At 41.9% G+C, this 17,642-nt stretch overlaps 1 protein-coding gene across 2 annotated transcripts in view; it reads left to right on the top strand.

The window, feature by feature from the left end:
- The window catches only part of grid2 (glutamate receptor, ionotropic, delta 2), a 923,745-nt gene that overhangs the window by 889,905 nt on the left and 16,198 nt on the right, over positions 1-17,642 (top strand). For both annotated transcript variants that reach the window (XM_041786464.1, XM_041786465.1), the window contains exon 15: positions 13,276-13,516. In XM_041786464.1, the coding sequence (XP_041642398.1) occupies positions 13,276-13,516 (241 nt within the window). The remainder of the gene's footprint in view (positions 1-13,275; positions 13,517-17,642) is intronic.

Here is a 17,642-nt window from a genome sequence, read left to right as displayed (position 1 = left end):
AATTATCAAGGACAATCCTATATTTTCTAGGTCCTGCTTGTTCTCTCACAGCAACATTTCCTGACCCTCCGGTCACACAGACTACAAGAAACTTCTCTTAGATCTTTTTTTCTATGTCTTGATAGAACATTATCGTCCATCATGTTTCCCAGTGAGGCTAACACCACCGAGACAGCTCGAGACCGCTGATGTTGCATGCTTTGTGTAAAGTTAGTAACTGAGCTGTCAACCCGGTATTCTTCTCATTTAAGGAGCTGACAGCCGACAGTCGTCTCTGAGCAACAAACTCATTTTAGCAGAACACCTCTGTCTCTCATCTCCCCTCTCATCGTCTTCCCTCTCGGCTCATTTCATTTGACATTCCTCGTCTGTGCACTCATATTCCTGCTCCCTTCATCTCCTCTCCTCTCTTTCTCTCTTTTTTCTGACCTGGGATCTTCTTTCCTCTGTTGTATGATTCTCCTGTCATTCCTTCATCGAGCCAGCTTTTCTCACCCTCATTTTCCTTATTCTCAAACCCTGCAGCAAGCTCCCAGATGACCCACTGTCCCTCAACACCTCTCACAGAAACAGTTTAAAGGTGTATCAAGTCACTTGTGAACTCTTTCAGATTGTGCTTGATCATCTAACCCACACCCCTCTGCATTTTAATTGGCTGCAACTGCAGTAAAACAGAAGCCTAGTGGGACATAACCTGACTTTATGGAGGCCTTATAGCTGTGCACGGAGAAGACTGCAGAATCAACACAATATAGGGAGTTGCAGAGCATTTAGGAGCCTGATAAGTGAGATTTTTATGGTCCAATATAGCAGAAAATAGCCATAATATATCTAGAAGGGGTTTGATAAGCAAGCTGATCAATACCAATGACTCACTGATCAGTTTGCCAGGTGCTGAGATAACACGCTTTCAAAACTCACAGTGGAGTCTCAGTTTAGAACAGCCCCGCCATCTATTTGAGTTAGAAACGATCCCTGTACAGCTGCAGCGGTGCAGCAGCACAGTGTGAAATCTCTTAACAGTCCATTTTCACTCCAGTAGGGATATCATTTATAACATTAGGGCCTGCTCATTAAACCTGTTACAAATAGATGTTCCTGTCAAATGAAGTCAAATGAACTCCTAAAAGCCCAATTTTTAGGTGTTGCATGGCACAAACAGTGAGGCCTTGGTGTTATATTCGAACATGATGCATTGTTTTTGTCTCCAAGGATGGACATCACGGTGACGATTTGCACCTTCACCTGATTTAGTTTTGCTGTAAGGTTTATCAAGGAGGCTCGTGTCTGATAGAGTGAGAGATCTACATAAGCTGTTGTCAATGAGCAGGTCATTATTCTAATGTACCTAACCATTTAGAGCTTCAAGGACTATAGGTAATCATTTAAGCTCAATCCTCTACTGCACTGGAAGCCAGTGGAGAGCAAACTTAAGTCTCGTTACACACTATATGGACAAAAGTATTTGGCCACCTGACTATTACACCAAAAGGGGCTGTAATGACATTGTATTTAAATACATGTACTCTAATATGGAGTCCCCCGCCTTTTGTAGCTATAACAGCCTCCAGTCTTTTTGGAATTATTCATTATCCCATTCATCCTGTAGAGCATGTGACAGTGGTGCCCGCAGCCCATTTTTGATTGCCAACCCAAAAATTCTTTAAATTAAATCAAATATAGCCCTCAATAGAGAATGAAGCTTGTGCTACGCTGTATTATTCTTATTAGTTTTAGCACAAGGCAGTGCTACCATGCTAATACTGTAAACAAACATTTTGATAAGAAGGATTTATCGCAGGACTAAATTGAGATGACACTATAAAAAGTAAAAATATTGGCAACCAAAATAAAAAAATTACCTTGATTTAGAACACACTAGTGGATTACAGCAGCAAATAGCAGCACCAATGATGTTCCAGGGGCAGAGCCAGAGCTGACTAGGGCCCCCTGAAATCTGATTGGCCTCCCCAAAACCTTAAAAGGATTTGCTATTTGGCTTGTCAGCCATCAACTAGCCATTTAAGCATCCCCAATCTCTGAGCATATCTTAACCAACATTAGATTAGTTTTAGTAACTTTAATATCAAGGTGAGATAAATAAAAGTGACTCCACCATCCTTATATATTTCTGTAAGTGGCCCCTAAAGGAAAAAGTTTGGACACCACTGATGTATGAGGTCAGGCAAATGTTGGACAAGACGGACTGGCTCGCAATCTCCAGTTTCAAGGTTGGTGGGGTTGTGGTCAGATCTCAGTGTATGCCAGGTAAGTTCTTCCACACTGAACTCATCAAACCGTGTCTTCATAATCCTTGCTTTGTGCACTGGGGCACAGTCATGTTGGAACAGAAAAAGGCCTTCTACAAACTGTTGCCACAAAGTTGGAAGCATAGCATTGTCCAAAATGTCTTGGCATGCTGAAGCATTAAGAAGCGTAAGAATGCCCTTTAGTGGAGAAAAGGGGCCTAGTCCAATACCTGAAAAACAGCCCCATGCCATTATCCCTCCTGTATCAAACGTCATACTCACCCATCTGACTGCCAAACACAGACGTGTGATTTGTCACAGAGCAGGTTTCCACTGCTCCACAGTCCAGTGGCTGTGTGCAATGCACCACTCCATCTGATGCTTGGCATTAGGCTCTATGATGTTAGGCTTGCATGCAGCTGCTCGACCATGGAAACCCCTGTGGAAGATCAGAAGGAGTCGGTGACTTTTACTCACTATACGCCTTAGCAGTCGTTGACCCCTTTCTGTGATTTTACGTGGTCTTTCACTGTTTGGCTGCATTGCTGTTGTTCCCAAACACTTCCAAGTTCTATTAATATCACTTACAGATGACTGTGGAATATCCAGCAGGGATAAATCTATCATTGCAAAGGTAGCATCCTATCACAGCACCATGCTTAAAGTCACTGAGCTCTTCAGAACGACCCATTTTGTATCATAAATGTTTGTAAATGAAGACTGCATGGCTAGGTGTTTCATTTGTGGCAACAGGTCTGATTGAAAGAACTGAATTTGATTATTAACAGATGCTGCCAAACACTTTTGTCCATATAGTTTATAAATTACAGCTTTTGTTTTTTGTCATCTGACGGGCTTACCAGCCATCACTCATCCATCAGCCACCTTTTTAAACCTTTCTTTCTTTCACCATGCTGTTCTCTTTCCAGCTTAAGTCGACTAATAATGTGTGATCATCCCACTATCAAGGCTGCTTCCGTAGAGTTGCCATGGCAACGCTTAGTCCGTGCGGTAACAGCCACTGCAGAGAGAAGAGAGAGGCAGAAAGCACACATAGATGAACACATGAACACACACCAGTTAGCCTCCCCAACCACCCGGGCAAACTCACACTCATTTGCTCTAACAGCCAGTGGGAGTGTGAGTTGTTATAGATCCCCCCAGTCAAAGTCAATGATCTTAAAGCAAGGTGATAACTCACTACTTACCCATGATGATAATGCATGTAGCTGCTCAGCAGCTGTTTTACAGACGTAGCCACAGACACAAGAAGATGCACTAACCATATGATACAGTAATACATGGTTACAAAGGCAAACACATGATGTATTGGCAATTCCAAGATAACATGGAGTAGTAGCAGGAGTCTTCTGTAGAAATGTCTGAGTTTACATCAGTGCAGTCTTGAATATGTGCAGGAAGTGAGTTCCAGAGGGAGCAGGCAGCTATGGTTAAGGCTCTGTCCCCCCAGGCTTGGTGCTTGGTTCTAAGTGGTGAAGAGAGGAGGCTGATGTTAGAGGAAGAGAGGCTATGAAAGGAAGTAAGACGATGGAGGAGGTCAGTGAGGTACGAGGTAGTCCTGTGGTCGAGGGCTTTGTGTGTGTGGAGCAAGATGTTGAACTGGATGTGGTTTGGGATGGGTAGCCAATAGAGAATTTGAAGAACAGAGCTGTGATGTGGAGCGGGTGTGAGGAGGCGTGCATCAGAGTTCTGGTTATATTGATGTTTATTAAGGACTTTGATCACATACAGTAAAGGTTGTTAATGCACATAGACATGTTTTAGCTGCCAAGAAAACTTATCAGCCTGCCCACTCACTTGCTGCAAATATTCAGACTGTTACCTGCTAGTTTCGCACATCAGTCAGCTCAGACTTCATGCAGACTTGAACAGGGGTGAAAGGAAGGAAAGCTCTCTTGAAATGCAGCATTATGCTCAGTTTAAATTTTCTGTTTTCACAGGGAAATCTTGGTAGTTGTGTTGCATTTTTACAAGACTTAAAGGAATATTTCCATGTTTTCTAAAGGAATTTCCCTTTAAGTCTTTGTCAAAGCCTGCATACCAAAAACAGCTGATCTGTGATGCCCTCAGCTTTTAATGACAATTTCAAAGGAGAGTTGTGGGCTGCCATTTTTACCTCTGCTGCTATGTCAACTGCCACACCTTCCCCCCTCTATACCTCCTCTACTAGTCACATGCATACTCCATCTTGCATCCACATTGCATTTCATTTTTAGGACTTGCATAGATAATGTATAAAACCCACCCTGGCTGCCATTATACATGCCAGCCAGCATGTGTCCATGTACGCAGCAACAGTAAGTGCATCTCTGGCGTAAAAAGCGCTTCCAGTAAGCAGGTGACTAAAAAGCACCATAAAAGTCTATTTGCGGTTTGCGCGGTACTGCTGTAAAACAGGACATTAAGATTTTAATGGACATCAAAGGAAAAGTATTTGGCCACATCTGCTAATCATTGAAATCAGGAGTTTCAATCAGACACACTGCCACAGGTGTGTAAAACCAAGCACCTAGCCATTCAGTCTCCATTTGCAAACATTTATGATAAAAAAAATGGGTTGATCTGAAGAGCTCAGTGACATCAGGCTGGCACTGTAATAGGATGCCACCTTTGCAATAATAGATCAATACCTGGTGGATATTTCACAGTCAACTGTATGTGATATTATTAGAAAGTGGAAGCGTTTAGGAAAAACAGCAACTCAGCCATGAAGCTGAAGACCACGTAAAATCACAGAGCAGGATTAAAACCTGCTCTGGCGTTTCCATGGCCCGGCCATTACATGCAAACCTCACATCACCAAGTCCAGTGCCAAGCATTGGATGGAGTGGTGGATAGTTCATGGACAGTGGACTATGGAGCAGTGGAATCACAGTTCTCTTCTCAGCAGTCAGATAGGTGAATCTGGGTTTGATGGATGCCAGATGACAATACCTGCCTGACATCACAGTGCCAACTGTGATGTTGGGTGGAGGAGGAATCATGGATGTGGCTGCTTTTCAGGGTTTGGACTCTGCAGTGAGGGGCAATCATGATGCTTCAGCATACCTAGACATTTTAGACAATGCTATGCTTCCAACCTTGTGGCAACAGTTTGGGGAAGGTCCTCCTCTATTTCAACACCACTGTGCCCCAGTGCACAAAGCAAGGACTATAAAGACATGGTTGATGAGTTCAGTGTGGAAGAACTTGCTTGGCCTACACAGAGTCCTGACCTCAACCCAATGGAGCACCTTTGGGATGAAATGTTAACTGGAGATTGTGAGCCAGGCCTTCTTGCACAACTTCCTTCCTCATACATACAGAATGTTTGGATGAAAATTCCCACAAATACCCTCCAAAATCTTATGGAAATAATTCCAAGAAGATTGGAGGCTGTTGCAGCTGCAACCCAAAAAAAGAGGGTGGAGGGGGGATTTTAAAGTACATGTATTTCAATACAATGTCATTACAGACCCTGTTGGTGTTATGGTCAGGCAACTGAATACCTTTGTCATTATAGTGTATCCTTGATTCATCATCATAATGTACTGCATATCTAAGATTGGTAAGAGCACATTAAAGCCAGCAGCACTAATTTAACCCATGTTAAATTGTTCTCACATACACATGCACACATGGAAGCTGCTTCAACCATAAAAGGGCATAACAGCCTGATGGACAGAAATGAGACTTGTTCTGTAATTACATCTCACCTATCACCCACATTTGACACCCATCAGGCCTCTAGCTGACACCAACACTGAATCCTCACATGAACATTTTCATTGTCAATGATATCATTTAATTGCATGTTATTATGCAGATGACATGAATAAAGCAACCTCACTGTATGATGTAAAGCAGGACATGACACTAATTCATGCACTGCTCCTCCTCCTCAGACTGCTGTGATGTATGTCGGAGGCTATTTTTAGTGATTAAAGTGATCTATTTCCTGATACCTCAGGCTGCAGTGTGCTGACTGATGACGCCTGGAGCAAAAAACACTAACACCCCCTAAGGAAGCAAAAAATGAAGAAACACATCTGAGTGTGCACACTCTCAGTTTGATATTTTAACATATTCAGACTGAAATTAAAGCTAAAATAAAGTTCAGGGAGACCATGTGTGGAAACATGCTGCTGTGTGGAAATAAATTAGTTGTCAAATTTCACTCGTGTTTCTCCCTGAACTCCATCAAACTCAAATTAATGTAGTGGATCTTTCTGGAGGATGTTAAATCTAAGACACACATACTTTAATTAGCTGCTCCTAGCGCTCATTATGCCAGTTTGTCATTGTTTCACAGCAAGCCATGCATTGCAGCATTTTATTGTGACTTAAGATTGAGTAGGCTGTTATCACTCGTGCATAAAGGGTTTACTTTGCTGCATTGTTTTGCAGCGTGTTTGCACATATGTGTCAATTTCATCTTTGAGCCTTGTGTTTTCAAAGATAGAAATCTTTGTTTGGTGGATTGGAAGCAGAACAATAAGAGATCCAGATAGATGGTGTACTGCAGGAAACCTTTAACTCAACCTGTGTTTATGTCAGGACACTCAGTGGCCTCTTAATCCTGCCTGTCAGCTGAGGGATGGAGATAAATGAAGCACAGAGTTGACTACAATGGAGGTCATAGGCCCCACCTCCTTTAACAGAGAGGACATGTGACAAACTAGAAAATCAAAACATATATCGAATGAATCTTCTTCAGACATTATGGTTACTTCTTATCATACAGATTTGTTATGTAGTGTTTGTCTCTCCTTGGAAAATGGATTCTGTAGTTTTTTAATGCTAAAAACAAGGGTAATGATGCAATGGTTGACTGCTATATGATAAGGGACTGTTGTGCTTCACAAATGAGGCTCCTGCAGCAACGCTGTGTAAACCAGATTGACCAGATTGGCTGAGGAGAGGAGGAGATGAAGGAGTTAACTTTAAAAATATGATGCAGCTGCTACAAACCTAGCATACAACGGCTGTTACAGCAAAAGAAATATTTTTTTTTAAGTCGCATCCACAGTTGACTCTATATGGACTAAAGTATTTGGCCACACCTGTTGATTGCTGAATTCATTTGTTTCAATCAGACCTGTTTACACAGGTGCATAAAATCAAGCACCTACCTAGCCTAAATGTGTCATTATGAAGAGCTCAGTGACTCCATGTGTGGTGCTGTGATCGATGCCACCTTTGCACTATGAAAGTGTATGAAATTACATACCTGCATATTCCATAGTCAAGTGAGTGATAAGCGGAAGAAGGTGCATGGAGCGTGAAAGTCACCAACACTCTGCTGTCCCCATAGCTGAGCAGTTCTAAACTTCCACTGGCATTAATGTAAGCACAACCACTGTACAGCTTGAGCTTCATGGATTGGGTTTCCATGGCCCAGCTGCTGCCTGCAAGCCTGGTATCACCAAGTCCAATGCCAAGCGACGGATTGAGTGGTGTAAAGCACACTGAGTGGTGTAAAGCACACTGACACCTGACTGTGGAGCAGTGAAACATGCCCGACGATTCACTCTTCTCTGTTCGTCAGTCAGATTGTTGAGTTTGGGTTTGCCGAATACCAGGAGAACTAACCTGCTCGACTGCATACTGTCAAGTGTGAGGTTTGGTGGAGGAGGGGTAATGGTATGGGACTGTTTTTCAGGGTTTGGGCTCGTCCCCTTATTTCCACTGAACGTCAGTCTTAATGCTTCAGCATGCCAAGACATTTTGCAATGCTATGCTTCCAACTTTGTGGCAACAGTTTGAGGAAGGCCCTCCTCTATTCCAACATGACTGTTTCACAATCCACAAAGCAAGGATTATAAAGACATGGTTTGATGAGTTTGGTGTGGAAGAACCTGACTGGCATGCACAGAGCCCTGACCTCAACCTTAAGGAGCACCTTTGGGATGTACTAGAACAGAGATCACAAGCAAGGCTTTCTTGTCCAACTTCCTGCCTGACCTCATAAATGCTCTAGACAATGAATGGGTACATATTCACACCAAAACACTCCAAAATCATATTAAAATATTTGAATACAATTTCATTCCGCCTCTGTTGGTGTGATAATCAGGCATCTGAATCAATCAGTAAGTCTCAAGTTGCCATGCTCCAGCGCATTTGCATCTGGAGCCACTGTGCAGCTGTGCCTACTCTGGGTGGGCCCACAGTTAGTAGAATGTGTGTTTTGTTTAGCATAAGGGGTAAGATCCAATACTGTGGCTACACCACACAAATCTACCTAGCAATTGGAGCTCATCAGCACATTTTTCATATTCATACACAGTTTTTCATATAATATTAGCTTCTACTTCTTCAGAAGGATGGAGAGTCTATATTAGCGCGCTAAAATATGATAATCTATGAGCTGATCAGAATCTCTCAGCCGTTACATGTAAGCTTTTAAACAAGACTTCCTCAGCTTGCACAACTTTAATGAGTTAGGCATATGTAGATTGTTGTCGTATTTCAAAGAGCCCTGTTGTGCAGCACATAAACATCCTCCTTCACGTTTGATTTGCACCATCTGTCCAAACTCAGATGGCTTCTCTCCTATGTTGATGTTACAAAGAAATATGGCATCAGATAATATCACCAGCCTGCATGGCCTTCATTCGTATCCTCTCTCCTACAACTTCCACTACTACAAAGCCGAGTTAGTGATTTTGGCTTATTTGTCTGCAGGATTAAAGCGGCTTAGCCTCAAAGAGATAAATGCAAGGTAAATGTAAATGCAGCCATAATGTGCATGTGCGTGTGTGTTTCTGTGAGTGCCTGTCAGCTTCAGCATTTGATTCAAGGGTCTATCTGGGAAGCAGCTTTTGCATAACTGTGATAGGCCAATTAGCACAGAATGATAGATGATGAGCTCCATGGGCAGACAGGGTCGTAATAGAGGCGAGAGAGGAAGCACTCTGTCCTGAATTTCAAATCCGTTCAGCTCCGTCCTCCATCAAAGTTACATACAGCTTAGTCATAGCCTAATTCCTCTGATCAAAGTCTGCTTTTTTCCTTTTGTTTTGATCTGTTTGATCAAAAGTTTGAGAGTAAGCCTTTTAGCTATTCTTTGTTGTTTTATGTGGCATCCTTTTGATTGTCTAGAATAGGAGGGGAGAATGCTGGCATTTAGTCAGTCTTTGAATTAATATTTTAAAATGAAATTGAAAATTGATCCTGCACATAAAGATACAGCGGTAACCTGAGCACTAAAGCAAAAGGAAGGTTTTCTGTGGGACAGTAATATTCGTATGGCATTGCTGTTTCCCTCTACAAAGCAAGGAATGTTCATTACCTTTTCCATTGTTTATCCTCTTTTCCTCAAAGGTCAGCAGTAAACATCTTTGTACAACTTTGTCACTAAGGCATTTACCGTGCACAGTGATCGTGTTCACAGGTGTTAAAGTAGATGAAACAAGAAAATGCCACTGCTTATTACCTTAAGTGCCACACAAGAACCGGCGCCAGGTGACATTTGCGACACATGAGAAACAACTCGAGAGCAGACAGAACAGACGGCAGCTCCAGACAAAAAGAAAGCCTCTTCTTCTGATAGACATGAAAAGACATCAAGTCAGACAAGAAATCTTTACACACTGGCTCCATTCCAAGCAAGAAATGAGAAGAATTTCTGACAAAACATAGCTTGCCTTCTTTGATAGGCGGGGTAGCTCTTTTCCTATCTCATTAGCCTTCGTGTAATCTGTCTCTCTCTCTCTCTGAAGACGTCTGCCAGACTGCCGGCTTGTTTGTGTTTGTGTGAAGCATCTGTCGTCAAAGTGACGGAGAAAAAGGTCAGGTCTGTATGAAAGTGCCGCACTTCTCTGGGGAAAAAAAGATTGTTTCAAGTTCAAATTTTCTGTGATAGTGTTGCCATGTTTGAACAAAGAAGTGAAGGATGTGGTTTTCTTCTTAATTTAACATGGCTTCAGGTCAGAAACCTGAAGTTAGCCTTCATATCAACAGTGTGACCTGAATTAAGCAGTCAGAACGTTAACATGCACACTTAAGTGGAGTTACTGTCATGGCTCAATGGGCCATTTAATTGGGCTTCTATTCTTGTCCCAGTATACAAGCACCAGGGGCAAATTAGTTTAGTATAACTCCACAACACTAGGAGGCGATGTGTACTCATATGTTTGATGAATGCTGAGCTTAACTGTCCATTTTAGAATCATTAATGAGACTGTGAGCTACTGAACAGTTGGTCATAATCCAAGAGGTCTCTGCCAACACCAGACTTGCCTGTGTTTCCTGCCTGTCAGTTCACCCCAGACCTTATATGTAAGATACCACACACTTCTAGATTGTCTTGTCAAAGTAAAAGCCAAAAAGTTGTTTTTCATTAGTAAGGCTACCTGTGTTTTACACAATTCTTTTATTCTGAAGTGTTGCCACAATGGTTGTTAAGTCTTTGAACTGAGTTGAAAAGCTGTTTTTTTATGTGTGTTTTTGCTAGACTGTCTATACTCCATATCAGTCATCAACAACTATTGGCTCGGGGGCTAAATCCGGCCCCCAAAAGCACCCAATCTGGCTCCTTCAGGTCCCACATCAAATCTGTGACCAAAACTACCTTCCTCCACCTTAAGATCATCTCCAGACTCAGAGCATCACTTACAGACTCTGTGGTGGAAACCTTAATGCATTCATCACCTACCGTCTGGATGACTGTAACAGAGTCCTGTCTGGGGTGCCTGACAAAGCCCTGGACAGGCGCCAGTCTCTCCAAAACTCCACTGCCAAGGTTTTCACCCGCACCAGGCTCTGGCAGCACATCACCCTTACCCTCATCCATCTCACTGGCTCCTAAGTCTGAATCACATACAAAATCCTCCTCCTCACTCACAAATCCCTTAGCCCTCAGCACTGGCCCTCTTACTGTTTCCACCACCAAACTCTGCATATATGGAGACAGAGCATTCAGGAGTACAGAAAACATCCGTGGTCCTGAAAACATCGACAATGGACATGCATAAAAACCTCCTCAAGCACCACCTGTTCACCACAGCCTATAGCCTCGCCTAAATCTGCCCCGGCCTTGTGTCCCATGAAAGGCGCTAAAAAACAAGTGTTTTTTATATTACTATTAATATTATTATTATTATTATGCATCCCACAATGTAAGCACACAGGCCAGAATGTACAGCACTTCTTTTCACTGGACCAGCAAGGAGATAGTGTCACTCTGGATTAGTTTTTTCTAGCCAAAAGCCAGTTCTTTGGCTCTTAATCGAGCACCACATCCATTCCCAGCCCTGGATCTGGCTCAGTGTAAAAGGGGCGACAGACACAGACACAGTGCTGCTCTCCCTGATTCTGTCTCATCCCTGTAACACCTCTCCTGCTCCCTCTGAAATGAGTATGTGCTGCATGCAACAGTGTAGTGTTTTAGCTTTTTCTCTTCTCCAGCAATCAGCAATCTGCTGTTGCTCTGGAAAGGTGCGGAGGGTGGCCAGGCATGAAGCAATTCCAGAAGCACAAGTGTGAGACAGTATAATAACACAGTCCAAAAAGTAGCCTCATGTTTGAAAGAGAATGGAGCAGGGCCCACTGCTCTACTACAAAGGCAGCGGTATCGGTGTGTGATGAGGGATTTCTACACGGACTACATCTGCTCCACGCCAGTGGAGTAATGATAAGAACAATCAGGGCGGACAACTAGGCCAGAGCCGCCTCTACACTCAGGCACACTAGTTTGATTTCATTTGTTTTCAGTCAATACTGTGTATCATCTACCCAAAGTCTTATATAATCTTGGTGATAATCTGCACTGATGTGAGCCAGACAATCCCACATCAAGCTCACAGTTGGTGGACACAGCGTCTTATTAGAATGGCTGTTGGTGGATTTGCTGTTCAAATTTGTTTCTTTCCACAGTGTTTTCTCTCTTCCATTCTCCGTCTAACCACAACAGGCACTTTAACCACACAGTCCCCCAGCCCCACTAGAGTGTTCAGAGAGTGTCCCTAAATGAGAGTGATGTTGTTGTACAGCGACATGCCGAGCTTGTTTAGCTGATTTACATTGAAATGAGCAATGTTGTTTTTTTTTCTGGCTATTGTGGATCAAATTAATTATGTAAACCGTCCACCGGGCTCATTTGCATTTCTTGATTGATTTTGGTCGGTTTTGTGTATTCCGCATGAGCAAAAGTGAAGATGAGAGAGGGGCACTGTCATTCATGTCAGCGTGCTGTCATTGAAATTGCAGCGAGGCGTTGGCCCCCAGGAAGTTCGGCGCATAATTGCAAACATCTGTCTCTCTGTTTACATGTAAGAAGCCTCTTTACATTCGCATGGACATGCATGCAGTTAGGTTTGTGTCAATATTATGGTTGATTTGTTCTTCAATCAGGGATTTTTACATCTAAGGGTGGTTAAAATGTAATACAAACACTCACACATGCTCCCATAATGCTTTTTTCCTTTGTTTCCCTCTGCCCTTTTTCCACCATGCCTGTTAAATATCAAGCCGAATGCCTGTCTATGTGTGTGCATTTGTGTGTATATGTGTGCAGCTCTCCTCCAAACCAAAACGAACGACCCAGTTAAATAATAAGCTGAAGGCTAACAGAGGGACCCCATCAACCTCTGAGCTGTATCCTCTCTGAAGCCATCAATCGTGGGACTAAAGCTAGGCTGCATAATGACATTGTGGCAATGTACTTGCGCTATGCTGCAAAACATATTAATGTTACCCATAATGAGTTTGACAGCCCAATATGGTTGTCAGGCATCAGGGAGGAGTTTCACAAGCAAACACTGCCCTCAAATGGGAGAGGGGGGGCATAGCAGCTGCAGTAAGAGCTGCAGTGCTGTCACTTTTGTAATCATGATGTTTTGAAGGGTTTTGATTCTTTAATCATTGCAAAAGTGCTCAGATATCCATAGTTTCACATTCCTCTTCAGGGATGGTTGGACTTTTTCTTATTCATGCATCTATTGTGCTTACTTTGCCTCTTTCATGACAATATTTAAGTGATTTCATGTGTCCTAAATTTTTGTTTCTCCTTCCTGTTTCTCAGGATCTTGGAGCTCCAGCAGAACGGCGACATGGACATACTCAAACTCAAGTGGTGGCCAAAGGACAGTCCATGTGACCTCTACAGCTCGGTCCAGACGCGACAGCATGGCAACGCCCTCGACATCCACAGCTTCGCTGGCGTTTTCTGCGTCCTCGCGGCCGGTGTGGTGCTCTCCTGCCTCATCGCCATGGTGGAAAGCTGGTGGTCAAGACGGAAGGGGTCAAGGGTCCCTTCCAAGGAGGTATGGGGATCGCTGGGTACAGAGAGGTGAAAGATGATCTAAGAAAGAATGGAGAAAAAAATATGAAGAGTGGAAGATGATGCTAGGATAGATGATGGGTGTTTCAGGCAGAGCTTAGGTAACAAAAGTCACATCAGCATGAATGATAGAAGCAGAGTATTCCTTGTAAGTGACATCAAAAATCTGAAAAATCTCAATACTCACAATGACACTTCCTCTGAACTTAATTCGCACACATCAGCAGTACAAACCATCCAAATAGTACAGGATGCAACTGTCTTGTTACTAAGCCTTTGCACATTGTGTCAAAGGAATCCTGGAGGTGTTATATTGGATCTCTAGTCATATAACTAAGATTGATACTGAAGTTTTTCTTGCATATAAATCTCTTGATATAAAGGAAGGGAAAAGTAGGTCTAACAAAACCATTGTATACTGCAGTAGCACCCGACAGTTTCTTGTGAGACCCCCTCAATGTACCATGTAAAAAACCTGAGCTAAAGTAGCCTGATAATTTAAGTGTGAAAAAAATTATTTTATCACATGGAATATACTATCAAGTAAGTTTGATGCCATCATTTGGAAGAACATGCAAATCTCGTTTTGATAACTTCAGCCTGACAGTCTCCCACCTCATTTGAGATCTTTGGTGCCCCCTAGGGGAGCCTGGACCCCCGGTTGGGTACATAATACAGGCTTTAGCACCATTTGCGTTGTTAAATATAATTCCTTGCTTGCTATCACATAATCAGCTAATCAGACTGTTAAATTAAACATGTTATTATCATTAGCTGATTTAAACACTGCCATTAGATATCATAAAGTATGATGTGGTATTAGAAGGCTTTGCAGCACAAGTTTTCACATTGTACACTCATGTAGGGAGCATTTAGGAACCTTGAGTGGATTTAGCTGCTTTTCTTCACTCTTTTAATTCACTACATGGAGGAAAAAATTATATTGCACCCTCATAAGAGGGTACAACAGCTTCTGAAAGGAGTTTTTCTTTGGTAATGAATCGGGCTGAAATCCTACTGAAGCTTCTATATGATTTATAAAAGAAAACCAGACTGGCAGAAAGTTTATTTTTTTAGTTGATATTTTCTATGTCTCTTTGTGCTGTCACTGTATAGGTGTTGAGGCTAAGTGAGAAAATTAGCAGCAAGTTGCTGAAACAGATTTTCCATAGCAAAGATTCCCGTTGTGGGATATTTTTGACTATTAAAAGAATTTTTGTCAGAAAACAGGATTTAATTTGCTGATCTTGTGCAAGATCAGCAAATATAAATGATGCATCAACACAACTCAAAGTTCCTCACAGAAGCTTTAAAGTGTACATCCAAAATAAGGATAACACAGTGTCATTATTACCCATTTAAAATGTGCAGGTGTTGACTCTTTAAGTCTTGTTATGTAAGCCGTACTCTGCTGCTGGTGTCCTGCATTATCTCACCAGGTTTTATAACTGTAAAACTCAGAATATAAGCCACACTGGTAAATAAGAGGCAGTCCTGCATGATGATTTCCTGTGCCTTTAGCAAAGTGCATGAGGTGCAGTTTATGTGTGGCTATGTAGCTCTTTCAGAGTGCACTCACATTCTTTAAAACTCAATCAGATCCGAATATGGATGCATCATCATGTGGTAATATGGCACAAGAAAGTTACACGCATGAGTCAGCACAATGAAAAAAACACCGACAACATGACAGTGACTTTACTGGCTTTTGGGCTTATTTTAAACCGTTTTAGTGAGATAGGACCCTTTGACACTCACCAGTTTAAAACAATCATTGAGAGAACAGTTGAATCACTGCTAGTGTACATGCATGAGCAATCATACTGTGCAAAAGTCCACCTCTTCAATCCTTGCCAGGGCCAAGGAAGTGTACCGTAACTTTGCATGGTACAGAGCACTCACACTTGTCAAACAAACTGGACTTTCAGCATGTGAAATTTGCAACCTTTATGCAAGTTGCACTAACTAGCAATAGGCAGTAATTTTGTATCCTGAGGTATTAACGATCTTGCCTTAATTTGAAGACAGTGTCATGTAAAGAGCACATGTTTATGATAAAGGCCTTGGGAATACGTGTCTGTTTCCACCAGCAGCACCACTGCCTGTGTGCGAAAATGCTTTAAATATAATAAATAAAATCCTGCTAATGATTTCAGATCTGGCATACAACAAATTCTTACCCGGCACACTTTTATTCACACATGGCGAGCTATGGCATGGCGCAGCACTGGCACCATGCTCAGGTCTTCTTTATAGTCAAATTGTTAAACCTGCACTGCTGGTTGTAATGTGATCCACAGCAACATGAGTATAAAAAAACTTTAATTCTTCTATCTGTGTGAAGCTCAGTGATGAGAAATTATTAAATTTAGGCTGATAATAACCACAGGTGCTGCATGCTGCAGCAGTAACATCAATCAATCAACAGTTTTTAAAAAACATGTACTCCTATCTTAACCCCTTTTTAACTGTAATGGAGATGGAGTTTATAGATGCCCGTTGGTTATTTTAGGCTCTAAAGAAGTCTGTAACTTTATATGCTTCCTGTAGAGTGAACCTGTGGCAGGACAAGTTCGCCGGGCTCCACAAAATGAAAAATAAAGTGTATTTTTTTTCAGTTTAGAAGCACAAGGAACATTACTTTCTTAGGTAATGTTTGATAATAGTTATGGATTATATTTTCTCATAGTTTTATAAGTGCATTGGAGCTTTTGAGCACAGAGCAAAAGGAAAAAATGAGACGGAGGATCATTTGACTCTTCTCACCTCTACAGGCCTGCATTCTGCCTGTGCATACACATGCACACAGGAAAATGCTTGTAAAATGTGTTTTTTAACACCTGGCATTAATATTGAATACCCCAGTGGAATTTGGGGAAGGTTTGGCAGTTTCAAAAATGTATAGGCCTACTGTCCAATTTTACTGCCAGCCTCTGTAGGTCATTTACTGTCTTTGACTGAGGGTTTTTTCAATCAAATCAGCGCTCTATAAGTTTTCTTTATTTTACTGTCTACTACTGTTCTATTGAAATACGGGATTTGGACCTAATGAGGAAGAAAAGCTGTTAAAAAGTGGCACGGAAAGCCTGGCCTGGTGACCTTATGTCTCTTAGCACTACTTTAGCAGTGATGTGGCTGCTTGCAATCAACAATTAATAAGGCAGAACTTAAACTTGTGGTCGTGACGGCTCATGTCTCAGCTTTTTGCGCTGGTATGTTGGTTGCATGGGTATAAAGGATGCAGCCACCTTTATAAATGAAAGAAAGAGGAATCAAAAGAGTGATTTATGCACCAGATCTTACAAGAAATCCATTTAAATGATGTGATTTCAAAAATTAGATGAATACATCAGTGTCAGCAAGTGTCAAATGTCTATTTTATTGAGGAGTTCACACATTGGAGAAAAGAGGACAGCAGGCAACTTTATAATCAGAAAGCAAATAAAGCCTGAGGGCTTGTTGGAAGAGCTGCAGAGTGCCTTGACCAAACACTGACTCACAGTATTAAACATGGATATATTTATGCCAGCGTTCCCTCCAAAACAGTAGCAACACTCCACCTTGTAAATTAGCTGCAGCCTCCTGTGAAATATCCAATCAGGCTATGTGCGGTTGATCACCTCAGCAGGGATATCATTTAAGACAATCAAAGTGACTCCGTCTGCATCCTTCCTGCACTGTTCTCTCACAGAAGGAAGGTAACATCTTCAAAGGAAACCCTAAATGACAGCATGTTTGTTTGCTTTCTTTTGGATGCGTTATAATTACACAAGTCTGAGCTCTTATTACAGCATGCTCTCTACTCCTGAAGCTGCTTTATCTCTAAAGGATTTGACAGAATTAACTTCTAATTTACCGTCAAACTACTGCCCACTTCTCCACCATCCATGCTATGTTTACCAAAACACAGAAGGGAGAAGCAGTCAAAATTGTGAAGCAAATTTGGTATGCAAAACATGCAACTGATGAACTGAAATAAATGTGATTACATATGAAATAATGTTTTCTCTTTTGGTATAAAGTAAATTATTTATGTGTTGGTGGCAAATTAGACTGAGACATGATGTAGCTCAGATTAATTTTAGCAGAAAATGTTTTTGCCATCAGGT

The sequence above is a fragment of the Cheilinus undulatus genome, linkage group 5 (genome assembly GCF_018320785.1).
Source record: "Cheilinus undulatus linkage group 5, ASM1832078v1, whole genome shotgun sequence".
NCBI classification, from domain to species: domain Eukaryota; kingdom Metazoa; phylum Chordata; class Actinopteri; order Labriformes; family Labridae; genus Cheilinus; species Cheilinus undulatus.
The sequence above is the reverse complement of the archived record's forward strand: the minus strand, read 5'-3'. Positions and strand labels throughout refer to the sequence as shown.